The 27,538-nt window shown below is 40.2% G+C and overlaps 1 protein-coding gene across 2 annotated transcripts; it reads right to left on the minus strand.

Moving 5' to 3' along the window:
* il23r (interleukin 23 receptor) lies at window positions 1-27,320 on the minus strand. Of its 2 annotated transcripts, XM_051706887.1 has the most exons (18): window positions 27,247-27,320; window positions 26,846-26,949; window positions 26,080-26,155; window positions 25,851-25,937; window positions 25,448-25,720; window positions 24,115-24,235; window positions 23,795-23,958; window positions 22,256-22,392; window positions 21,952-22,108; window positions 21,601-21,683; window positions 20,960-21,164; window positions 19,514-19,702; window positions 19,240-19,338; window positions 18,458-18,613; window positions 14,132-14,329; window positions 6,084-6,171; window positions 5,681-5,771; window positions 1-2,694 (listed from the first exon to the last, which is right to left on the minus strand). In XM_051706887.1, exons 4-18 carry the CDS (start codon window positions 25,912-25,914, stop codon window positions 2,095-2,097), a joined length of 2,625 nt encoding a protein of 874 aa, XP_051562847.1. In that variant the 5' UTR covers window positions 25,915-25,937; window positions 26,080-26,155; window positions 26,846-26,949; window positions 27,247-27,320; the 3' UTR covers window positions 1-2,094. The 2 variants fall into 2 exon arrangements, with proteins under 2 accessions (XP_051562847.1, XP_051562846.1); XM_051706886.1 differs by lacking the exons at window positions 26,846-26,949; window positions 27,247-27,320 and having other exon boundaries at window positions 25,851-25,939; window positions 26,080-26,267.
* Window positions 27,321-27,538: the final 218 nt, after the last annotated feature.

A 27,538-nucleotide genomic window follows, 5' to 3' on the forward strand; every position in this document is an offset into this window, starting at 1 on the left:
CTAAAGAGTTGAGATATTCTTCTAAAAATCTTCTTTTGTGTTCAGCAGAAGAAAGAAAGTAATTCACATCTGGGATGGCATGAAAGTGAATAAATGATGAGAGAATTTTTGGGTGAGCTATCCCTTTTAATCATTTGTACTTTAAAAAGGTAAAAATTACAGTACATCTCTGGAGCACAGTCCAAGGCCTGTTTACCTCTTGAATTTACCATTATTCAAAAATATAAACACTAAAACAAGTTGTGGTTCCTGCTGAATGAGCTTGGTAACACGTGCTGTTCTGGTACAAGTGTTTTGTGTAATCTAGTCAAATATGCTTACTTTTCTCCTAAAACTATTTTAAGCATGCACACATAGAATCTAAAGTCCCTTGTGACTGTCTGAGAAATGTGTTCATAATTGTGAGCTCGCATGTCCTATATGATTGAAATATTAAAAAGTGCCTTAATCACAATCAAGGGCAGAAAGATGTGAACAATATTAACAGCTTGTATTTGTTTTTTGTTTTTTTAAAGAATCACTGTTGTATAGTCTCTACATGTACTTTACAATTTGCTCATGTACATAATTCATACAAAATCTTGTCTTTTCATTAATGGGGTCATGACATGAGGATTAAAATTTTCCTTGATCTTTTGACATATAAGAGATCATTGTACTATAAAAACATACTGTATGTTTCAGAACTCAAAACTTCCTTTTCACAGCAAAAAGACCATTTGTTGAAACCAGCAGCCAAAATGACTCGTCCTTTACTTCCTCCTCATTGTGATGTCACACTGTGATAGACATTTGCATCTGACCGCCTCTAAAACAATCAGTAGCCCACCTAGTAGCAGGTAGAGTGAGCAGGTCAAGAGCAGAAAGCCAATCATAACAATGGGCATTTAGTCTCAAGTCTTAAGGAGAAGCAGCACCAAAACCAAGCGTTTTTGACAGAGGGTCATAATGAGAGTGGAAAGTGATTTTATTTTTTTTTTTATTTTTACAAATATATGACTTTTTTTGTGCAAAAAAACTTCACTAATATTATAAGTGAACCTCAATGAACATCTTAAAATAATAAAAAAGGAATGTCATGACCCATTTAAATACAAACATGTGAAGCAGTCTTGTTGTCTGTCTCCTTTATATTCATTTTTGATTTTCACATAGGATTTCATGACCTTTCATCTGAAGACATATTATCTGATATTTTTGTACAAATTTTACATCCAAAATTAAAAACTATCTGTTTGTAAAATGGTTTTCTAGAGAAAGAGAAGTGGCTATGAATATGACAGGAAGATGAAAAGGAAAGAGAAAGATGACAGCCCTGATAGCATACGTAGACAGATGTCTATTTGATGTGTGTTTACATCTGGAAGACATTTTTTTTTAAACATGTGTTTAACAAAGCCAGACAGGAATTTCACAAATTTGAAAGGCTCATGTCAATAGTTTTTTTCATCATTATTTTTTTCTGAGGTCCACTGACAATGTAAGTTAAGGTTTGTCAAACTTTTCCACATTTTTTCTCTCATCATTAGTTCTTCTGTTGTTTATAAAAAATATCCTACTTCATTCTTACTACCAATGAGTAAGCAACACTTCTAAACACAGAATAGGCATCATTGACATGTAAATATGAGCTGTCATATGTTAATGTATCCATGTAATCCATGAGATCAGAAATCCAAGGATTTCAAAATAAGCTTTTTTTTTTTTTTTTTTAATTGAATGTTTTTTGAGTTCTGAAGTTACAGCATGTCTTCATAGTACAATGGAACTATTTTATTTCAAAAGATCAAGGACAACTTAATTTCCCATGATATGACCCAATTAAGAATATAAAGCAAGTCTTCGTTGGCAAGATAGTACAGGCTAAAGAGCCTCATTACTGTAAAATCATAAAAAAAATAAATAATGCTTAGTAAAATATTCTGTCTGTTAGTGCAACTTGGTTGTTTTAAAATGCCTTGCATGATTATATTTATTGTCAAAAGTTGAATTCAGCATGCATGCACTTCGAATATTATTGTACAGTACATAATTAAAGATGTGAAAGTTTGGTGACAGCCCTTTGGGAACAGACACTCCTTTACAACAGAATGCCTAAACCTCTTCTGGCATTGGAAAACTATGGCAAACCCCTTGTGGGGAGTATGGAATGGAATTAAAGACAGGCCCTCTTAGGCAGCTCTCCAGCAGGTCATTAGGTAGTATAGACTGGCTTGTGAAAGAGCTCTGCCCAACATCTCCCAATGTTTCCATCCTTGTCTCCTCCTCTTCTTTATCAGAAACATCCAGAGGGTTGGAAAGCAGGTCTCCAAGAACATTCAAGGACCTGAGCGTCCCATCCATAGCTAAGAAGCTATTAAGATGTCCATGTATCACAGGAATACTGGTAAAATCCAAACTGAAGTCATGCAGCACATGTGATGGAGACACCAGCAAAGGAAATTGGTCCTCCTCATCCTCCTTTATCTCTTCTTCTGTAGTCTCTTCTCCAATTTGCAGTGAAGTATTCAATAACTGAGGTTTATAAGGACAATCTATACAAATTTGCCCAACAACTGGTGTTTCTGTGACATCCTCATGAAGCACAGTTGGATAAGAGTCTTGCCTCTCCCAAGATAGAGAAACTTCCTCAATGGGAGTTAAGGGGGGATCATTGTCCTCAGTGAGAGGTCCCCAGGGACTGTAACTGTCATCCTAAGAGCAAAAGAAAAAATCTGTTAGCAAAATTAGGTGCAGTGTGAAGAAGACTCACAATTGTAAAGGAAAAGTACACTCAAAAATTGTAATTCTGTCATCATTTGAATGAATGAATGGCGACTAAAGCTATCAGTCTCTAACATTCTCCCTAATATCTTCTTTTGTGTTTCACACAAGATAGAAAGCCATACGGCTTTAGAACAACATGAGGGTGCGTAAATGATGACAGAATTAAAATAATTTGTTTTTTTTAAAAACTTTAAGGTTGCAATGTAATTTTAATAAACACAAATATACAGTATATAGAGTGTGATCAAGTGTGTTAACCCTATAGATGGAGACATTTTAACTCACTTTCATCTTTACAAACTGCTACATATCATTGATAGTTTTGGGCTATAATTTGTCAATAGGGACCAAAACTGTAAAGCTCCAAAAAGAACATAAATATAGCTTAAAAGTAACCCATAAGACACTAGCGGTGTAATCAATGTCTTGAGTGATCTGATCATTTTTGGATGAGAACTGACCAAAATCTAACTTTTATTTACTATAAATCTTGACATCAGCAGTCTACTTGGCGATCATGATTTCAAGCTCGATTACACTTCCTAGTGCCATCTAGTGCTCTGTGCATGCGTTAAGCACTAGGAAGGGCAATTGAGCTTAAAATGATGATCATGCCTAGAGACTGAAATGGCAAGATGTACAGTAAAAAAGGAGTTACATTTTGGTCTGTTCTCACACAAAACTAACTGGATCGCTTCAGAAGACATGGATTAAACCAATGGAGTCGTATTGATTACTTTTATTTTGCCTTTATGTCCTTTTTGGAGTTTGAAAATTTGGTCCCCATTCACTTGCATTGTATGGACAAACAAATATCATATCTCCATTCAAATATCTTTGAACTATTCGTTTAATCTTTGGTTTGCTTTCGTACTTTTCAACCACCTGCTTTTAGAAGTGAACTGGTAGTTTATGGAGGCTTATGTTATGTGATATAATATGCAATTCCTTTGTAGAAAAACTGGAGAAAGCCCAGAGGTATTGACAAAAGAGTGTGCCGGCGCTTCAAGGGTCAGATGTTGATGCCTAACATCGGTTATGGAAGCAACAAGAACACCAAACACTAACAGGCCCCCCCAAAAAACGTTAAAATCACAGAAGGCAAAACTGTGTGGCAAGCAGCTTTTTTACTCTCTATTGAACTCTTTCCCAGATCCTCTTTCCCAATGACAAATATAACATAGCGGCCAGGGAGGTACACATTCACTAAAGCAAATAGATCTAGTAGCCAAATCATCATACATTACAGATTGTCTTGCATAAACTGCTCATTTTTTCCAATATCTCAAATATGGGTAAGATCTCGACAAAATGTTTCAGCTTCAACTATTGTAGAGGTGTAAGAGTCATGCTTAAGCCATTGTAGGTTGATTTCACCTAAAAGTGTAAGACTTTGGCGCTATCAAAACATTCCTCTTGAGTATCACATCCAGCCTGACACACGCCAACGTTGAAATTACACACTTCCAATACATTTTTGCTACCGTGTTTGGGAAGTGTTTTTTTTTTTTACTTGTACAAAATAAAAATAAGTTCCATATTTTTGTCATGCGTCCACAGATCACTTAGGTGGTTCTTGGCAAACTTCGGTAATGTTGTAATGTTGAACTAGACAGCTATGGTTTCTTCCTCAGGATACTTATTGTTCAGGGTGTTCCTCAAAGTGGATTCTTGGACACTGATTTTAGCCGACAGAATCAATGCTTACAATCTTTATCTGTAATGTTGGTTCATTGTGATCTCCTATAAAGTTCAGGATGCTTTGATCTTGGAGAAGTGCTAGTTGAATGACATCTGGAGTTGTGACTGATCGAAGAATGACTTTATGAATATCCAACCTTGTGATCATCAGCAACTCTTCGTGCTCTCAGATCTTCTGAGATCACTGCAAGATTCACTTAAACTTTTGTCACTAGGAGAATTCTCAAAGATACGTTTTTCTCGATTGCTTAAACACTTCTTGAAATTATGCCTCCTTTTCTCGAAACACAAATCCATAACTTCTCACCCAATTCCCCAAACTTCCTATTTTCAGGTCAAAATGAAGCTCTCCACTCAAAACCATTCAATGAACACAACAAAAGATGCAAATGTACACACTTGCAAATTTTTTATTCCTTAAATGTACCTGTACAGTACAATACACCAAACAACAACAAAAAAATTATTCTGCCCCAGCATCCCTCATAGTCATACCATGGACATGGTCAACTAGAGTGGCACGAATTTCATCCGAGACTGCTTGTCTCCTTGCCCTTCCCCTTCCTCGTCGTCGTCCTCTTCTTCCTCCTCCTCCACTCCCTACTGCTCTTCCTCCTCCTTCTCTCCGGTGTCCTTGACCTCTTCCTTCACATCTCTCTGGATCCATTGTTCCAAAACCAAATGAACTGACTCGTGCCCTTTTATCTATTTATTGAAGTTTCTGATTGGTGTGTGATCAATTTTGACACTTAGTGTTTCCACCTGGGTAATTGTGTGCTAATTGAGCTCAAGCTGCGCTGACTTGAGTGAACAACATTGAATACTAGTGCTTTCTAAATGACCACATGGTGTAGGCAATGAGAAATGAAGGGATTTGTGTGTAGAGTTTTGCAGTGACAGTTCAACAAATCTGACTCATGTGTCACAGGGGAATAGTGTTTATAGTTTAGGGAAATGGGTGTGCTTTTTGATAAATGGCATTATGGTTTTGAAATTTTAGTTCAAAAGCCTGGTTATAGTGTTTAAGCAATCGAGAAAAACTGTAATAGACATCGGTTCCAATAGGCAAAAGCCTCCAAATTCACACCATTGCATGTTGGTTGCACTAAATTTGATTGATTTGACTAAATATATATATATATATATATATATATATATATATATATATATATATATATATATATATATATTTTTATTTTATTTTATTTTTTACCTTTAGTAGTTTTATAGCATTGCTGTTGTCAAATTTAGGTAAAATTTCAAACAGCCAAGTGACTCCCATCGACATGCACATCTTCATCATTCTGTAAAGAGATTTTTTGACAAAGAAAAAAGGGGAAAGGGGAGTTACAAATAAACTTCTGCACATTATCACTCTAAACACCTTCAATATGTTCAATAGGCTATTTAAAGGTTATGTTATTTTTTTTCCCACCTCAGCAGTTTAATTATTCTGAACATTTCACAAACACTTTGACGTTACATTCTGACTGATTATGACTGTAACATTATGAAAGACTGCTGGAATTATCCACATTGTGAAACTATCTGCACAAATGAAAGTGCAAAGTGTTTTACACTTAGTAAAATCATAACCCCCTCGTTGAGCACTTCACCTTTGCCGCACACATTTCAGGTACATCAGGTTGGCAAGGATCACCATAGGAACTGCAGCTGCCAAACAAAATCCAGCAACCATTCCATCTGGAAAGTAGACAATAACACAAGGATTAGAAAATATACTATATACTTTATAATACTTTATGAAAGTAAAAGTGCACAAATACATAATGCATTGAGTATGCATTGTACACAAGTTCCCTATCTGTCACTCACTCGACGTTGTGTCTTGGGAGCCCGAGACACCTCTGGTCTTTGATAAAAGGCCAATGAAAATTGGCGAGTGGTATTTGCATGCCACTCCCCCGGACATACGGGTATAAAAGGAGCTGGTATGAAACCACTCATTCAGATTTTCTCTTTGGAGCCGATCGGTCATGCTCATTGAGCTGAATTCTACTGTTCATTCACCTCTGCTGGATCTGATGGCGCATTTCAGTGGCTTCTCCCTCCTCTGCACTGGTACACTGCAGAGAACGCCCCTGGGTGCTTCGGCAGAAAACAAGAGAGTATATTTTCTGAAAGAGCTTTTTTCCTCTAAAAGAGTATATATTTCTCTAAAAGAGCGGCACACACGGAACGTCTTTTTAAAGACGCGTCTTTTTAAAGATGCCTTTCTGATTGTGTTTTATTCCTGGTTGCGGTCGTTATCTCTCAACTTCGGATGGTCATGATCGCTGTCTTTCGTGTCTGGGCGCGACCCACACGGAGGCAGCGTTTGTGGATGATAAATGTTCTCATTGCGAGAACATGACCATGGCAACGTTGCGGTCGCAGCTTGCTTTCGTAAGAAACCGTAAGCGGCTCCCCGCCTCGGTCCTTCTACCTACGGGTATGAGGCCAGCGCGGCTAGCACTGGGGGCGATTTGGGGACCCCAATGGGATCGCATCTGCCGGGTATCCCCCCGCGGACCTCCCATTCCCCAGTCGGGCTTCCGGATGAGTTCGCCGGCTCGTCTCACGGCAAGTCTGGCTTCTTGTTCGGAGCCCGCGAAGATGATGAGCTTTCGAGCGCAGCATCGGAGAGCGGGCTTGTCCAGTCGGACGCAGAAGCCTCAGCTGGGCTTCCCTCCTCAGGGACGATTGCCCAGTCACAGGCTGATGCCAAAATGACAGACATGATTTCCTGGGCGGCCGCGAGCGTCGGGTTAGAGTGGAACCCTCCGCTCTCCCCTGAACCCTCGCAGCTTTATGATTGGTTCCTGGGCTCGTGGCGCCGCTCAAAGCAGCCACGCCCCGCTCCAGTGCCATTCTTCCCGGAAGTGCACGAGGAGCTGACGAAATCGTGGGAGGCAGCTTTCACTGCCCGGCCCCGATTCCGCAGTTCCCCCGCTCTCACTAACCTCGATGGCGGGGCGGCCAGGGGCTATACGGCGATTTCCCTGGTGGATAAGGCGCTCGCGGTGCACCTATGCCCGCAGAGCGCTGCCATCTGGCATGGACGCCCTAAGCTCCCGTCCAAGCCCTGTAGGCTCACGTCGTCCCTGACGGCTAAAGCCTACAGCGCTGCTGGACAAGCACGCCATGGCTCTCCTGCAGGTCCACCAAGCCAAGGCACTGAAAGAACTGCACGAGGGTAGTTCCGCCCCAGATTTGATGCAGGAACTGCGCTCGGCGACCGACCTCGCTCTCCAAGCAACGAAGGTCACGGCGCGGTCTCTCGGGCGGACGATGGCCACACTAGTGGTCCAGGAGCGCCACATTTGGCTCAACCTGGTCGAGATGGGTGAGGCCGACAAGACACGGTTTCTTGCTGCCCCCATTTCCCAGGCTGGCCTATTCGGCGACACTATCGAGAACTTTGCCCAGCAGTTCTCGGCGGTGAAGCAGCAGACGGAGGCGATCCGGCACATCCTGCCCCGGCGCGGCTCAAGATCCCGCACCCCGTCGCCAAGGGCGTCCCCCTGCGGTGACTGCACCGGCTCCCCCGCAGCCCGCCCCTTCGGCCCGGCCCCGGCGTGGAGCCCACCGCAGGAAGCAGACGCCACCCGTCTCACAGTCGGTGCCTAAGAACCCACGGAGGTCGTCAAAGCACCCCTGAGATGGGCGACCCAAGGATGAAGGAACCCACTCACCTGGAGCTGGTAAGAAGACCTCTCCATCCCCTGGTGGAGGGTCAGGTGGAAAATCTTTTGTTGCCTTTTTGTTTGATTTTGCCGCATGCCCAAGTGGCTGCGGTACCCAACAGTTCAGCAAAAGAGCGGTTTTCTTCCTCCCGGTATTCACTTCACCTTGGTCAAGAACAAAAACGCTGCTACCTTGTGCACGGAGATCGCTACCCTCCTATGGAAGGGCGCGATATAACCTGTCCCTCCAGCCGAGATGAAGAAGGGGTTTTACAGCCCCTACTTCATCGTACCGAAAAAAGGCAGTGGGTTGCGGCCAATCTTGGACCTGCGAGTACTGAACACAGGCCTTACACAGACTCCCGTTCAAGATGCTGATGCAAAAACGCATTCTGGCGAGCGTCCGGCATCAAGATTGGTTTGCAGCGGTAGACCTGAAGGACACGTACTTCCACGTCTCGATCCTTCCTTGACACAGACCCTTCCTGCGGTTTGCATTCAAGGGTCAGGCGTATCAGTACAAAGTCCTCCCTTTCGGCCTGTCCCTGTCTCCTCGCATCTTCACGAAGGTCGCAGAGGCTGCCCTTGCCCCGTTAAGGGAGGTGGGCATTTGCATTCTCAACTATCTCAAAGACTGGCTAATCCTAGCTCACTCTCGAGACATGTTGTTGCACACACAGGGACCTGGTGCTCTCACACCTCAGCCAACTAGGGCTTCGGGTCAACTGGGAAAAGAGCAAGCTCCTCCCGGTTCAGAGCATCTCTTTTCTCGGTTTGAGTTGGACTCAGTCGCTTTGACAGCGCGCCTCACGAACGAGCGTGCCCAGTCGGTGCTGGCCTGTTTGAAGGCGTTCAAACAGAAAACAGCGGTTCCACTGAAACTTTTTCAGAGGCTCCTGGGCATATGGCATCCTCGGCGGTAGCCACCCCGCTCGGGTTGATGCATATGAGACTGCTTCAGCACTGGCTCCAGACTCGAGTACCAAGATGGGCATGGCGCCACGGGACACATCGCGTGGTCATCACGCCGGTCTGTCACCGTCTTTTCAGCCCTTGGACCGACCTCTCATTTCTACTGGCAGGTGTTCCACTAGAACTGGTCTCCAGGCGCGTCGTGGTCACGACAGACGCCTCCAAAATGGGCTGGGGTGCTGTTTGCAATGGGCACGCTGCCGCCAGCCTGTGGACGGGCCCGCGACTGCATTGGCACATCATCTGCCTCGAGTTGTTGGCAATTCTGCTCTCCCTGCGGAGGTTTCGGCCGTTGATCCAGGGCAAGCACGTGTTAGTTCGGACAGACAACACGGCAACGGTAGCATATGTCAACCGCCAAGGCAGTCTGCGCTCTCGTTGTATGTCACAACTCACCCGCCGTCTCCTCCTCTGGAGTCAGCAGCACTTCAAGTCGCTGCGAGCCACTGACATCCCGGGCAACCTCAACACTACTGCGGATGCGCTGTCACGGCAGGTTACCCTCAGGGGAGAGTGGAGACTCCACCCTCAGGTGGTCCAGCTGATTTGGAGTCGATTCGGATGGCACAGGTGGACCTGTTCGCCTCCCAAGAATCCTCCCACTGCCAGCTCTGGTACGCCCTCACCGAGGCTCCCCTCGGCATAGACACGCTGGCACACAGCTGGTCCCCTGGCCTATGCAAATATGCGTTTCCCCCAGTGAGCCTACTTGCACAGACCCTGTGCAAGGTCAGGGAGGACGAGGAGCAGGTTGTCCTGTTAGCACCCTACTGGCCCACCCAGACGTGGTTGTCGGACCTCACGCTCCTCGCGACAGCCCCCCTCGGAGAATTCCCCTGAGGAAGGACCTTCTTTCTCAGGGACGGGGCACCCTCTGGCACCCGCGACCAGACCTCTGGAATCTCCATGTCTGGCCCCTGGATGGGACACGGAAGACCTAAGCGACCTACCACCTGCGGTGGTAGACACGATCACTCAGGCTAGGGCCCCCTCTACGAGGCGCCTGTATGCCTTTAAGTGTCGTCTGTTCGCTAAGTGGTGTTCTTCCCGACGGAAAGACCCCAGAGATGCGCAGTCGGATCAGTGCTTTCCTTCCTGCAGGAGAGGTTGGAAGGGAGGCTGTCCCCTTCCACCTTGAAGGTGTACGTTGCCGCCATAGTAGCACACCACGACGCAGTCGACGGTAAGTCCTTAGGGAAGCACGACCTGATCATCAGGTTCCAAAGAGGTGCCAGGAGGCTGAATCCCTCCAGATCGCACCTCGTTCCCTCATGGGACCTATCTGTAGTTCTTCAGGGTCTACAGAGAGCACCCTTTGAGCCTTTGCAGTCAGCCGAGCTTAAGGCACTCTCCTTGAAGACTGCCCTCCTGACTGCGCTCACTTCCATCAAGAGGGTAGGTGACCTGCAAGCGTACTCTGTCAGCGAAACGTGCCTGGAGTTCAGTCCGGGTTACTCTCACGTGATCCTGAGACCCCAACCGGGCTATGTGCCCAAGGTTCCCACCACCCCTTTTAGGGACCAGGTGGTGAACCTTCAAGCGCTGCCCCAGGAGGAGGCAGACCCAGCCCTGTCGTTGCTGTGTCCAGTGCGTGCTTTACACATCTATTTGGATCGCATGCAGAGCTTTAGGATCTCTGAGCAGCTCTTTGTCTGCTTTGGTGCACAGCGGAAAGGAAGCGCTCTCTCCAAGCAGAGGATCGCCCACTGGCTCATTGACGTCATAACTATGGCATATCACGCCCAGGACATGCCGCCCCCGGTAGGGCTACGAGCCCATTCTACCAGGGGTGTAGCTGCTTCCTGGGCCCTTGCCAGGGGTGCCTCTCTAACAGACATTTACAGAGCAGCAGGCTGGGCAACACCCAACACCTTTGCAAGGTTCTACAACCTCCGGGTGGAACCGGTTTCGTCCCAGGTAGTGGCACGCAATACAAGTGGATAAGCCCGGGGTAGCCGGCCGGGTGTATCGCTTGCACATAGCGCCTTCCACCTCCTTTTGAGCTGAAGACGTGCACCATTTATTCCCAGTAGTGTTCACAAGTTTTGTTCCCTGGTTGACTTCCTCCGAGCCCTGTGGCAGTTGAGTGTTCGGAGAGACTCGCTGCCGGCCCAGTACACGTGCTAACTAAGAGTCCTGTTCTGGGGTAGGTGCTCTGCATGTGGTGGTTCCCTGTAAGGCTAACCCCATGCGATGTATATCTTCCGCTAATTCATTTCCCCGTTGGCAAACTGCGTCTTCCTTGGGCAGAGCCTCAGTCTCCATGTTTGTAGTAACTCCTCCCCCATTGGGTAGGATCTACCTTGAAGACTCTCCACATGGTTGGAAAGACCATGTGACGTATTCTTCCACTTAAATACCCCCCCTCCCTTTGGGCGAGGTGTGGTCTCCGCAGTGTCTTCCCCTGGGGAGGGACACCCCCCGACTAGACCTGGCGGCCCAGTCAGATAATCCCCCTTCTTTTTTAGGGAGTGGAAAAAAGAGAAGGGGAAAAGAGGCCATGACTGGATTAAGCCTATCTCTATCTCTTGGGTAGCCAACTTGTCCCCAAAGGGCCGTTCGACACTCATAACTATGTTGGGGGAGGTTACGTGTCGACCTGGTGTGCTGGCTATGAGGCACACAGTAGTCTGCCCACCACACACCGCCAGTTCACGTAACACAGTTCAGCCAATTGTGGCGTTTCGTATAGGGACCCCTAGTGTCACTACATCGACACAACGTCGAGTGAGTGACAGATAGGGAACGTCATGGTTACTTGTGTAACCTCCATTCCCTGATGGAGGGAACGAGACGTTGTGTCCCTCCTGCCACAACGCTGAACTACCCGCTGAAATGGCCGGTCCTTATATCAGCTCCTCAGCATAAAACCTGAATGAGTGGTTGCATACCAGCTCCTTTTATATCCGTATGTCCGGGGGAGTGGCATGCAAATACCACTCGCCAATTTTCATTGGCCTTTTATCAAAGACCAGAGGTGTCTCGGGCTCCCAAGAGTGACCCCTAGTGTCACTACATCGACACAACGTCTCGTTCCCTCCATCAGGGAACAGAGGTTACACAAGTAACCATGACGTTAACACTAAGGAACTAGTTCTAACTAGTTCTAGTTTTGTTGGTGTAACCTAATGTAGTCAGCTTGATTCAGATGTGTCAAATAATATTTTTGACTTGAATCAAACCAGTTATTTAGATGTTACCATAAGAAGCACATTTTCTAGGTGTAGTCTTGCACCTTAACTCTTACCATACAGGTTGCTATATAATAGTGAAAATGTGTTCAGCTTGAACCAAATGCCTATATGCTGGTAATAGAATAATGTATGGACAACATTTCAATGAACAACTTCTTCATAAAAGAATTAGGGCTGTGAATCGATAATTTTTTTTACGATTAAATAATCGCATAGTTTTCTGAGAATAATCGTGAATTATCATGGTACATGGTCCATTAAAACAAACATTAAAATACTGTATAATAAAAAATATATTTATATTTTGTCTCAAAGAATTTGCAAGAAATTGATTAGTCATCAATTATTTCACTTATTTAAATATAAACGAGTTAAAATGTTCCGTATTTCTGCAGTTAATAAGACACATTTTTATAGGTATTAATCTTTGATACAAGTATATGTTTACATGCTATAAAATCAGTGGACATGCTGTAATTAAAAGTTGGGTGAAAGCTTCTGGCATTTTCCAGTGGACTTTTTTAATAATATGATAAAATTGGTCAATTCAATAAACTTAATATGAACTTAAGTGTACATTGCCAGTGATTTATTAGACACTAGTCAGATATAAAACAAATTTAATTCTGTAGATGAATTTGCTGAAGTTTCAAATCTCAAAGCTGTTATTTTCACTGGCTGCCATTTAGTCTCAATAGCGCACATGCAGGGTCTCTCTTGCACGGTTTCGCTTTTGACACTGGTTCAGATGACAGTGAGTGAGCGCTTTTGGGCAAGTATCTCTCCCACACCTTGTTCACCGCTTGCAGGTGAAGTCTCCATTCTCTGTACAGTAAATCTGCTCCTGTGTTTATTAGGAAGGGACATAGGTAATGAATAAGCATGCACTGCTCCACACAATCAGTTTCTGTGCTAGAATGTGCAGTCAAGTCAAGCGTACACCTCCTGGAAATGTATAGCCTACTCTCACTGAGAACTTTATTAGGAACACTATGGCCCTAATAATTTGCCGTTGTAGCCCATCCGCCTCAAGGTTCGACATGTTGTGCATTCTGAGATGCTATTCTGCTCACTACAATTGTGCAGAGGGGTTATCTGAGTTACAGTAGCCTTTCTGTCAGCTAGAACCAGTCTGGCCATTCTCCATTGACCTCACTCATCAACAAGGTGTTTCCGTCCACAGAACTGCCGCTTACTGGATGTTTTTTGTTTTTGGCACCAATCTGAGTAAATTCTACAGACTGTTGTGTGTGAAAATCCCAGGAGATCAGCAGTTAAAGAAATACTCAAACCAGCCCGTATGGCACCAACAATCATGCCACGGTCCAAATCACTGAGATAAAATTTTTTCTTATGGTTGATGTGAACATTAACTGAAGCTCCTGACCCATATCTGTATGATTTTATGCATTGCACTGCTGCCACACGATTGGCTGATTAGATAATCGCATTAATAAGTAGGTGTACAGGTGTTATTAATAAAGTGATCAGTGAGTGTATATGCCAATTTTAACATTTAACATAAACAGTCAACTATTAATCGCATAAATTAACGCGTTTAATTTCCCAGCCCTAATAAAAATTTATTAAATTCACACTATATTCTTTTTGGATTAGCAAAAAGTTAAAGTTAACAACAAAAACACAACTGCCAAATATTGTACTTCCAAACACGCAGTACAGCTTCAAAAACACTCCTGGATAGATCCATATTTCTAACTGTTTGTGGTCAAATTTTCTTAAGGCAAGGAACTCTACATTCTACTCTGAGTCTTCCTTAAATTTACATTATTGCACACAAGGGTAAGGCACCTGTCGTCCTGTCTGGAAGAAGTTGATATGTTTTAGCTATATCCCCACACATCGAGCTTTTTTGACAGTAGCAGGTAACAGCTTTTCCTTTGGGCCCTTCACCCGCAGAGTTCCACGCAGAGATCAGGACATCAAAACTTTCCTGTGGGCCCATCAGTTCCCAACTGAAAGATCTAGGAAATGTGTAAGGCACAGTTTCTGCAAGCAGAAAACACACAAAATATAAATAGATGATGAACAGTATGTTACATTAGTTATCAAGAATTCTTTATGAAACATGCATTTGGTTCACTTACACTCTGTATGGCAAAAAAAAAAAAGAAAAAAAAAATTACAAATTGATTGACAATTTCTCTTTGAATCATGCTTTGAGCATACATGTCTCAATTTGAATGCTTAAGATAAGACAGCACTTGTTTAGATGTTCCACAGCAGAAAGAAAGCCATATAGTTTGTAACAACTTGAGGGTGAGTTAATGATGACATTATTTTTATTTTTGGGTGAACTAACTCTTTTATGATAAACAATCCCATAGCACCGCTCCTGTAACAACAGCAGGGTGGAGATATTTAACACTGGTTGAAAACTTTTATGTCACCTATTTTTTTGGTTCTTCAGTGTTTTTATGTTGTTACACCACAAGATAATAACAGACATTTCTAGCCACATTCTAACCAAGTAACAAGGTACTCATTTATGTTAAAGCTTGGTTAGAGTAGCTTTACGTTGGAAGAGACAGAAACATTTGCACATAGCCACATGTCTTCCGCTGTTGCCTCTACTTCCTGTCATGCCTCAAACCACAAGTAAAGAATAGCTGTAGGGTCACATTTGCGCCAGCCAGATATGTAGCTCTTAGAAGGCACATAAATAACATAGAGGACTGGAGACATTAATTGATTCACTCTAGTAACAAACACATCGGCTTGTCCATTCACAAAATCATTTAGACAATGACACTGATCCCAGCTTTCACTCTAGAATGTGCGACTACAATGCAGTGTCAAGCAGGACTAGGCAGGGCATACGCACGCCCACTCACATATAAACCACAGTTTACTTTCTAATAGTTTTGTGCTACCACAAGTATTTTGTAAAATTAGAAATCAAAATGTATTGTCATCTGTCATTGTCCTGTAAATGTGGGGCCCATCAATGAATAGTTTTCAGTTTCAGTTTAGTCTGAAATGTGGGCCTGTCCCTTTGAGAGTGATATCTTTTTTCCACCACCCATACATTTTGTATTGGAATAGTAAAATCTAAGTACAATTTAAATCAAACTGCGGTGTGGAACAAGTTCAATTCAAATGGATTTTCAAGGAAACTTCTGGCTGGGAACAGCCTCCCTGCCAAATCAAAACAGCCCAAAATGAAACAACCATACATAACATATACAGTAAGCATAGTTATTCTGACCTAAAACAAACACAGCAGTACATTATTTGGGGATTTTAAATTATCTGTATGCAACAAGATATAAATCTGGACCCAGTTGCACACCTTTAAGGGATAGCTTACCCAAAAATAAAAATTATGTCATCATTTACTCACTTTTACATGTTCCAAACCCATATAGTTGTTACTTTTCTTCATTAAAGAAGATATTAGGCAGAATGTTAGTCTCAGTCACCATTGACTTTTATTGCATCTTTTATTCCATACAATGAAAGTGACTGTCATTTGGCCTAACATGTCATTTTGTGATCCACGGAAGAAAAATTATGATTGAGCTAAATGATCACACAGGAAATCGACACGCTGTTTCTGAATGTTCATGTACCATGAAATTTACCCCACACTGCTGAATTACTATCAGGCGCCATCCTGCATCAGACATTTTTGCATCAATTCAAATGTGTTCACCTTTCCCTGTGGCACAACTAGTGTTTGGTATGTTAGTCAAATAAGTAATCCCCAACAAATTACTCTAAATTCTCTAAACATTAAAATCAGATAATGTTACTTATCATTTAATTGAAAAACTAAATCACATTATTCGTTACTTTACTTTTAAGTTACTTTCTAAAACAATTTTTCACTCAACAAGTTCAAAATAATGTCAATATTTCCTCCTTGTTAATTTCTATACACAAGTCATACACTCAAGTCCTGCACAACACATTTCTCCTGTACAATGACTTGTTATGGGGCCCTTCAGCTGCCACGGAAACTCAAACAGACATAAATATGAACATAATTCATGTTTTAAACATCCTCATCCTCATTGATATGTCTGCTTCTTTTGACACAGTGAACTACAAGATCCTCCTGTCCACTCTCTCTGACCTGGGCATCACAGGAACTGCACTTGGATAGTTTGAGTCATATCACATTGGCAGATCTTTCAAGATCTCCTGGAGAGGAGAGGTGTCCAAGTCACATAAGATGACCACTGGTGTTCCTCAAGGATCAGAGCTTGGACCCTCCTCTTTTCGATGTACACAACATCACTCGGACCGATAACTGAGGAACATGGCTTTTCCTACCACAGCTATACAGATGATACACAGCTCTACCTGTCATTCCAGATTGATAACCCTACTGTCTCAGCTTGTATCTATGCCTGCCTCTTGTTCATCACTCCTCATGATCCCATCCAACCCATCTGTTGACCACAACCTCACTATTCATCTTGGTTCAACTACACAAACACCAACCAGAACAGTTCGGAACATGGGAGTGGTGGTAGATGATCAGCTTAATTTTACTGCCCACATCTCATCAACCGTCCAGTCTTGCAGATTCGTGCTTTACAATATCATGAAAATCAGACCTTTTCTGTCTGAATATGCTGCACAGCGCCTGATCTAAGCTCTGGTCATTTCAAGACTGGACTACTGTAATGCTCTGTTGGCTGGCCTCCCAGCTAACACAATTAAGCCACTACAGATTGTCCAGAATGCAGCAGTGCATCTGGTCTTCAATCAGTCAAAAAGGGCTCATATCACCCCACTCTTGATTTCACTCCACTGGCTAGCTGTAGCTGCCCACGTCAAATTCAAGGCTTTGACTCTGGCCTTCAGGACAGCCAATGGAACCGCACAATCTTACTTCAATTCACTTCTCCAGGTCTACGCTCCAACTCACTCTCTTCGGTCTATGAACAAGCGGTGCATGGTGGTCCCATCACAATGAGGTTAAAAGTCTATTTCATGATTGTTCACTTTCTCTGTTCCACTGATCGTTCTTCACACGATCTGTTGATACCATCTCAGCATTCAAGAACCAGCTGAAAACTCATCTGTTCCGTAAGCACTCAACCAGTCCACACTAATTGCACTTACTATTGAACTTAACTTAAAACTCTGTCTCTTTCTTCTACACTAGGGCCTTTCTTCTTGGCAGTACAACACTGCAGATATAGTTGAACTTTGTATGACAAACTGCTTGCTATGTTCCACATTTGTAAGTCGCTTTGGAAAAAAGTGTCTGCTTAAATTACTAAATGTAAATGTTTTCTACATGAATAATATTATTTTAGAAATTCTGTATGTGTAACCATAGTTATGTAGTTAAAAGTAATTGAAAGCCAGTAACTGTAATCTGACATAATGGAAAAATGTAATGTGTTACATTACTTTTTGACTAAAAAGTAATTTGATTACAGTAACAAATTACTTTGTTATCAGATTACACCCAACACTGGACGCTACTGAAAGCACATTGTGTGTGCAATCCCTACAACATGAGTTCTTGTCCCAGGGAAACTGGGAGGTAATCGCATTTACTCCAAGACATAGGTTCGTTTGGTGAACGTGCTCACATAAACAATGTCTTTAAGTTAAGAAACCCCTAAGCTATAAGGGTGTTGACATTAAGGACATTGAAAAATATTTATGGTTCCCATATTCTAACAATTTCAACAATTTAACCAACTTAACTTTTTAAACAATTATCATTTTACAATGTAAGTTAGAACAAGTTCTCAACATCATTTTCAGACCAGTAATGTACTGTAGATGTGTAGGGGAGTGGGGTTACTGGAAGAGGATGTGAAGTAAATGGTGGAAAACCCTGCAGTCAAACTGTGGGTGTGACAGTGATGAGTCTAAAACCAAAGACAGGTAGTGTCTTTCCACTGAGCTAAATACATTAGGGTGCAATGCATCATTTGTGGGGTGAGGTTAAAGACACCTGTAGTGTTGTGAAATGAAACCAGTCCTGATTAAACATCGAGAGAGTGATGTTAAAGAATAAACAAAAGTTGTGATTCTGTGTGCACAAACCATGAACTGCATCGCACTCCTCCCCCCAATCTCACACACAGACACTTTTAGACACAAACCACAAAGCTCTACACACTCACAAGCAACTGTTTTACTCACTGTTCTCAATAAGTCTCTTGTCTCTGTGTCTCTGAATGTAGATGGTATAGTTTGTGATATATCCTCTCTGTTTTTCTTGGTCAAGCTGTTCCCACTGGATCAGAATTTGTTTTACCCCAACAGTGGTAATTGATGCATCCGGACCAGCCAGTGGACCTAAAAAAATTATAATAATTTAAAGGAGGATTGAGGGCCCTTCATTCCCTGACAAGGAAAATGCTGAACAATTAGCAACTTCTAATTCACTACCTTTACTGCTACTGTATCAACTTATTAAATAGACAGTCTATTTATGCGATTCTACAAATTCTCTGCCACCTTGTGGCAGCTTACTAAATTGCTTCACACAAGCAAAAAGAACACAAAAACTGTTCTTTAGTCATCACTCACTCAGCGCCTCACATTTCTCCTTTCACATTTCACAATGACTCCTTATGGGGCCATAATTCATGTATTCTACATAAATAATATATTAGAAATAAGCATAACCATATAATGTACTTAAAAGGAATTAAATTAATTGAAAGTCAGTAACTGTAATCTAATAACAATAATTAAAAATGTAATGCATTACATTATTTTTCTTTTTACAAAAAAAGTAATTAGATTACAGTAACTAATTACTTTGCAATTGGATTACACCCAACCCTGGTAGTTACATAATAATAACAATAATAACAATAATAATAATAATCAGCATCATCATGTAAATGTAAATATAACACACATATATAAGTATTAGATGAGAAAGACACTGCAAATAAAAGTAAACTAGAACTTACTCTCCTCTTTTGCATAAACTTGACAAAAAGCAGGGTTGGAAACCCCATTGGCTTCTTCAATGTATATTGAAATGTTGTAAAGAACACCAGCTTTCAAACCTGAAAGTACAAGTTCAGAAAAGTTTAATGATTTTATAATGAAACTTATTTTGGATAATGGACATCACCTTATTTCAGATGATACATTAGACTTGTTTTGCATCGTTCTTACAATATATGATATAATGATCTGTTAAAAAGATCTGTATTGGATTTGTTGAATAATATGTTTTACCTTTCAGGAATGTAGAATTGTAGTCTTTTCCCAATCTCTTCCATTGTAAGTGAACCGGGCTCTGTTGCCACTGAACTACAAAACCCAAAACTCCTTTCACCGCCTCACTGTAATAAGGCAAGTGCCAGGCTAGATACATACTGCCCCCTGCTGCTGGAGTTAAATATGTTATGATTGGGGCTGGTTTACCTGTGAGGCACAAACACAAGGCTACAACTCAAAAGTTTGGAAACACCCACTCAGTATTTATTATTACTATTTTCCACATTAGAATATTTTAGCTCCTTCAAATTAGCCATCCTATATCAGTGGGTCAGGAAAAAAAAAAAGCTTTTCAATATTAAGTTTGTCCATTTTGGACCAGTGGCTACAGTTTGGGAACCACTTTCCTAGATTACAGCTTTGCACATTCAGTATTGATGGAGTTCCCATATACTAGCCACTTGGATTTTTTTCTTTTTCACTATTCGGGTCCAACTCATCAATGTATTTATTAATTTATTTTTTAAATAAAATATTAGTTTTATTTATTTATTTATTTAAATTAAAAATGTTTTATTTATTTATTTATTTATTTTTAATTAAAATGTTAGTTTTGTAAAGAAATTCATACTTTCGAATATATATTTTTCACAATTTCTGTTTTTCTACAAAACTAATTTTAAGGTTTTAAGCTTAAGCTGTTAAAAAATGCCTTTTAAAAAGCCTTTTAAAAGCCCAATCAAAAGCCTTTTAAAGTTGAGGTGTGTGTTTTCTGTGCCTCTAGCAATACTAAAAGATACTGTAAAAATAAACGTTGTTTTCAAACAGATTTCTGAATACAACCTCTGTCTGACATTGGTCGAAAAATAAAAAGATAGTCCTGCCCCAAACTCACTACATTGGTGATGTTGCTGTGTCAAGCTGGCCGGTTTGTTTCAACATACAGAGCAATTTTGGTAAGTGGTACAGAGTCACAGTGTTTACACTTATCGGTGAAATCAACCTACTTATGGCTTACTTATAGTTATATCTACATATTAAGATGGGATAGGAGAAAGTACTTTTACATAAAAAAATTACACACATCAACTTTTAAGAAATGTTCCAGGTTCAACCAAAGTTAAGCTCAATCAAAAAAATTTGTTGCATAATGTTGATAAAAAAAAAAATAAATAAATAAATAAAACCAGCAACTAATTGATAGGACCAGTCCATTAACGCTAAAATACACATCATTTTAAAAAGTATAGCCATAAGACGTAAGCACAATACATGTTTACATGGTTTTAGTGTGATTAAATCGCTTACTAACCTTATCTGTGTAAAGTTTTATTCAGTTCCGGGATTACAGATTTTCGTTGTCACGACAATGAAGGTGTAATATTTCATATAACTATATATATAAAATCTTAGTAAAAAAAATCACATGATCTTCATTTGAAAATTCAGAGCATAAGTTCTCACCTGTATATTTCAAGCTCACATGTGCAGGTGGGGAAGACCCAGCTGATGTAACAGCACTGACATTAACCTTTGCAACCCCCAAGGGCAGCAGCAGTGTGTGATGAATGGTATGTGACGAGCACATCACTTCATGGACCTTGCCATCTTCTTTATAAGATAACTTATATTCTAACAAATTGCCACCGTAATCTTCTGATGTATAAGGCTGAAAGATGCAGCAAAAGTAAACAGTCACTGATGGTTAAAGCATGGATTGTTCAAACTGGGTCTATTATCCCTGGGATAATGTTCTATATGACATAATAATTATAATATACAGATACAGATAAGTATAATATACCAAACTTATCATATAACCCCTGACCCAGTGTTCCAGAGCAAGGGAAATGATATAGTGCAGATATTTAAAGATGCACATAATAATCATTTGATGTCCTTTGAAGTCAAAAAGTTCATTATATAATTTCTCCATTAGGTGGCTCTGTTGGTCTTTTTAAATAGGACAATTTCTGTCTTCTTGGAAGTTAATACTTTATGAATAACAACAACAAGTGTTTTTTTTTTTGTCTTTTACTTATGGGTAGGGTACATCTTAAACATTTAAAGGTTAACATTCTTGTTATATAAAGGGATATCATTACCTTCCAAAACACTGTGACTTTCTGAAGTCCATGGCTATCTGTGTCCTTGATGACTCGCCACACATCAAGTTTGTGCGAGGGTGCTTGGGCACATTATTGGATAATCAATTATTATTAAATAAATGTCAAAACATTTACAAGTGAAACACTTAAAAACCTACCCATAACCTAATCTATCTTTGAAGAAATATAATAATAATAATAATAATAATTATAATTATAAAACATTCACCATTGAACAAACAGAAAAAGTCTGCTGCTCATGTGCTCTTTTGTTGTGCTCTTAAGCTGAGGAACTCTCAGTCGCCATTATGAATTATTTATGAAAATAAATGTAAAGGCCGACTGTACCTATTCCAGGGCTTGTTGCATTGTAGGGATGGCTCCACATGCTGCAGTTCACTGAAGTAACACACACTCTCAATTCAAACTGATATGACATCATTGGTTTTAAGGCTTCTTGCATCAGCATGGTTCCAACTTGAAGCTCAGTGATGTTTCCCATTCCCTGATCAAATACAAGAGCAAAAATATATCTAAAATCTAATGGATAACTTGCTGTTGATCAACACCCATTTCCCACAAATTCAGAATAAGTGATGATATATATATATATATATATATATATATATATAAATAAACATCTAACTCTCACCCAGTCCTGCATATCATTTGCTCTTCTGAATCTTAGGCTTGGTTTCAGTGAATCTTCTGAGCTCTTCCAGTATATTGTGGGTGAAAGGGAGCCATTTTCAAATGTAATCTTTGCAATCTCTGGAGTGCTTGGAATAACTAAGCAAGACATTTTTTTTCATATGTCATAAAATGTGACATACATTGGCCCAAAATGTATTTGAATGAATATCTTTGTATTATATAACACAAATGTAAAACCAAGGGTATTTATTTTTAAGAAATATATTACAAACACTTTTCAAGCTAAATATTTCACTAAATAAGTTTGTTAGGGTTCAAATGACAAAAATATACTGTTAAAAAATTAGACAAAACATATTTGGACACTTTAGGTTGTCAAACGTTGTGGAACATGTCCATAGTTAATGTGCTGAACTACACCTGTGGTTACTCCTGTGTTGCTAGGACACCTGCGTGAACTTGAGGGTTACTGACTTCACACATCCACTAAAAGTGACCTTGACACCAGTTGGTTTAAAGAAAAAAAAATTTAAATTCTCTCATCATTTGCTCACCCTCATGCCATCCCAGAAGTGGATGACTTTCTTTCTTCTGCTGAACACAAATGAAGATTTTTAGAAGAATATTTCAGCTCTGTAGGTCCTCACAATGCAAGTGAATAAGTATGAAAACTTTGAAGCTCCAAAAAACACATAAAGGCAGTGTAAAAGTAATCCATAAGACTCCACTGATTAAATCTATATGTTCAGAAGCGATATGATAGGTGTGGGTGAGAAACAGATCAATATTTAAGTCCTTTTTTTATTATAAATCTCTACTTTCACATTCTTCTTCTATTGTTTTTGGCAATTCGCATTCTTCGTGAATATCGTCACCTACTGGGCAGGGAGGAGAATATAAAGTAAACATGGACCTAAAAATGTATCTGTTTCTAACCCACATTCATCATAGAATATATAGATTTAACCATAGGAGTCTTATGGATTACTTTTACGCTGCCTTTATGTGCTTTTTGGAGCTACAAAATTTGCATTGCAAGGACCTGCAGAGCTGAGATATTCTTCCAAAAATCTTCATTTGTGTTCAGCAGATAAAAAAAAAGTCATTTACATCTGGGATGCCATGAGGGTGAGTATGATGAGAGAATTTTCCTTTTTGGGTGAACTATCCCTTTAAGTAACATGCAAAATGTTAAAGTTTAGCTCTGGGAAATGCACTAGCATAATTTGTGCCACATATGTCACTTGATTTGATATTTTGTATCTATTTCACTGACATTCAGATATTTGTGTCACTTAAGTGTCCAAACAAGACAAAACAAATGCATTTGGTATGTAAATGTGTTTCACACCACTTTTACAGAGTAAGAGAAAAAGATACACACATCTTTAATATTTAATCAGACCACATTTAATACAATGAAAGGTCAATGACTGTAATGAGTGACATGATGTCACCAAAATGAGAAATTTCATCTTTCAGGTTCAAAGGAAACCAAAGTGATTCATAAAAGAGTAAATGTGTGAAGTTCTCTCACCGCTGTCCCAAACCGAGAAGGTGAAAGTAGAGTTAGACTCTCCTAGTGCATTACGCCCTCTTACATAGATTTGGTATGTCACTGTCTCATCAAACACAGATCGCAGAATAGAGATATGACCATCCTTCGGCATTTCATATTTGAGAGACTGAGATGTCTTATTGCTTTATGAGGAATAAAACAGAGCAAGATAGTACATACGCTATTGAAATAATAAAATGTACAACAGGAATCCATTGATGTTCTTAAAATGTTTTGTTACAGGAATTATTTTTTAAATGAACAGTTACAAAAAGCACTTTTGAATAAGGCATACTTACTTCTTAAATATCACTGTGTAGTTTGTATCTAAATATGTCACATTTGTTGCTGTCAGAAGACAGTTCACATACTCTGAATGTCTGTGTGTCACACAGTTGAATTTCACTTTACCTGGAGGGTCTGCAGCACAAAGTTAAATTTAACCACAGTTCTATCAACAGCTACATATTCATCATAATCTTTGTAATATTGACAACTACCATTTTGTAACAAAAAGGAAAACAAACTGGGTAACACTTAATAAAACTTTTAGTAATAACATTGTTATTATCATTAATAACAAGCATTATTTCATTGATTATAATAAACTGATAATTATTTCATTTACAAAAACAGTAAAGACGTCCGCGCCAAACACTGAAAAGCTTATCTATCCAAGTTGCTTCGGTGCGTAGGTTAAAAAAAAAAAAAAAATTCAAACAGTTATGCAATGATTCTTATAATATCATATAGTTACATTTATATCTGAATCTTTCAACTACAATTAATCTGTCATCTTAATAATATGCTCTCACTAGCAAAAAATTATTAAATATCTATACTGTAAATCAGGGGTGGACTGGGAAGAGAAATCAGCCCAGGATTTTAAATAGAAACCAGCCCAAAAGCTGTTGAGTTGGGGGTTGCTGTAAAATAAAAAGTCCTGGTTCTCCCTGTGGCCAGTCCGCAGTTGACTTATTTAACATTAAGGTATTTCTTGAGCTTTTTAAGCTATTACTACCTGACCTGACCTTAAAAAAAATATTTATTGGTGTAAACTAAAGTAGCCAGGTCAATGCAGTGACAAATATTATTGGTTTTTTTTTTTTATCCCCTTTTTTCTCCCAATTTGGAATGCCCAATTCCCACTACTTAGTAGCTCCTCATGGTGGTGCGGTTACTCACCTCAATCCAGGTGGTGGAGGACAAGTCTCAGTTGCCTCCGCTTCTGAGACCGTCAATCCGCACATCTTATCACGTGGCTCGTTGTGCATGACACCGCAGAGACTCCCAGTATGTGGAGGCTCATGCTACTCTCTGCGATCCACGCACAACTTACCACGTGCCCCACTGAGAGCGAGAACCACTAATCGCGACCACGAGGAGGTTACCCCATGTGATTCTACCCTCCCTAGCCACCGGGCCAATTTGGTTGCTTAGGAGACCTGGCTGGAATCACTCAGCACACCCTGGATTTCAACTTGTGACTCCAGGGGTGGTAGTTAGCGTCAATACTCACTGAGCTACCCAGGCTCCCAACAAAACAGTTTCTAAACTGAATGTAACAATGAATTTGTCCTTTTACTTAAAAAGTTCCATATGGTTTAGAGTGCTTAAATACAGAATACTTACAGCCAGCTTTGAGATCCTGGCCGCAAACAATGTGCCATTTGTCGTGCTTTTTCACCTTGCAGAGGACCGAAAATGTGGTCTGACTGATGGCTATCTGTGTTTGTATTGTGGAGCAACTAGTTGTTTCAAAAATGGTCTGTCCATTAAAGTCTATGGCAAAGTGTCTGCCACAGCGCTCAATGCTTGACTTGCAGTGCACTGTCAAGTTGGAGCCAAAGTGGATTATGTCTGAATCAACTGTCAACTTTCCAGCACATACAATTCTGTAGCAGCCTAAAAAAAGAGTGCCATTAGACCAAAACACCATGACATATATAACAAGTGGTTGCTCCAAAAACTTAAGGATTTAAGAAAGAGAATAAACAAAGCAGCTTCAGAATTTCAACTCAATTACTTAACTCACCGCAGAATTTGCAGTTGAAAAGGAGGAGGAAGACCACTTGCAAGACTCGACTGAATAAATCCATTTCATGCTTTTCTTGGTCTGAGCCTCTAAAATGATGAGTGAATAATGTGTCAGGTTATCTACATTTCATGCTTACAGTAGTTCTAGTCTTCTCTATCTTCTCACGTGCACATGCATTATCAGTCCAAAAAAACATGCAAGTAGAACAAAAAAGTGGGTTGCTTACCACACAGTCACCCCTTTTTAAAGATGTCACATAAAAGTTCCACATACGTTTGCTGAAAACATGTTTGTGTCATAAACTGTAAAAAAAAAAAAGAGAGAAAAAAAATAAAAACGCAAAATACTGATTGTTACCAGAAAAGTACTGTATATGCATATTTGTGACCTGTTTAAATAGTCAGCATTCCCATGAGTGATGCTTAATGTTACAAGCCTTTTCAACCTTGTTTTCTCAGAGTTTACTTGCTTTTGTAAGGGGCAATGACCTAGATTTGTGGTATTTAATGTCTGTTCTGAAACTCTCAGCATATGCTCCAACTCTTAGGTGTCCTACTTATTAAACCTCTTTTTCAGTCAGCACTGATCATTAAATTAACTGATCATTAACTGCTCTTAAAAATTTAGACAATAATACTGTACAAGCATGCAGGTCACTATATGATGAAATATTACATTCATATTACCAGTTAAGTCATGAAAAAATAAATAACCTAATGTTGACCCAAAACTTAAATGTTAATGTACACTGTAGCCTGCAATTGTTAAATTAAGGACCTGTTTCTTCTTGATTTTGTTGGTGTAAACTAATGTATTCAGGTTGATACATTGATGTTAAATATATATATATTTTTTTAGTTAAATAAAACCAGTTAAAACAGATGAAGCACATTTTTTAGGTTAACATATTTTTTAAGTGTAATTTAGAAGGACACGACACCAAATGGCAGTAGAAGGGCATATGTTCTATAGTTGTAAAAAGACAAACATACCTTTAATATTCCAATTCGGAGAGTAATTTCTCCTCAAACTCCATTTGGACTCCTTCGCTGTTGCCATTATAGATGCTCTTGAGTGGGCTCAACAGGGCTGACCACTACAGGAGTCCATTTTTTTATGAGAATTGAAAAACCAGTGGAGGAAGAGAACATGTTATGATAATACACGTTATTTAAAATGACTAATCTGTCTCATGAAAGCCCTGCTGTGATCTGTCAGTACAGAAAACAACAGTTAATCTACCTTTAATCATGAGTTTCGCATGTTACAAAGCTACAAAGTGTAATAAAAAAAAAAGAGAAGCTCTTAATATATTTCAGACAACCAAATGTTACTGGCAATAAAGACAGAATAATATAGTAGGCTGTGGAATATCAAGATAAGAACAAATTACCCATGTCTTCCTCACATGTTCCCTCTCACATGTACTCAGCATGTGAGAACAACACCACAGAAGTTAACCTTCCTGCCTGCCCCAGATTTTTGATCTTTTTTACATTTAGTTTCCATTTTCATCTTCAAAGAGCTTCTGGGGAAACCCCACTGTCAAATAAGGTGAATTTGAGATTAAGCGTAATTGAAAGAATGTACTAATATTTAATCAATAGAGGTGTATATAATGATAAACAATAAAAAGAATGAACTCCACATAAATTGTGGGAGCAACTTCCTTGTTATTTACTGTA

The sequence above is a fragment of the Myxocyprinus asiaticus genome, chromosome 9 (assembly GCF_019703515.2).
Source record: "Myxocyprinus asiaticus isolate MX2 ecotype Aquarium Trade chromosome 9, UBuf_Myxa_2, whole genome shotgun sequence".
Taxonomy (NCBI): Eukaryota; Metazoa; Chordata; class Actinopteri; order Cypriniformes; family Catostomidae; genus Myxocyprinus; species Myxocyprinus asiaticus.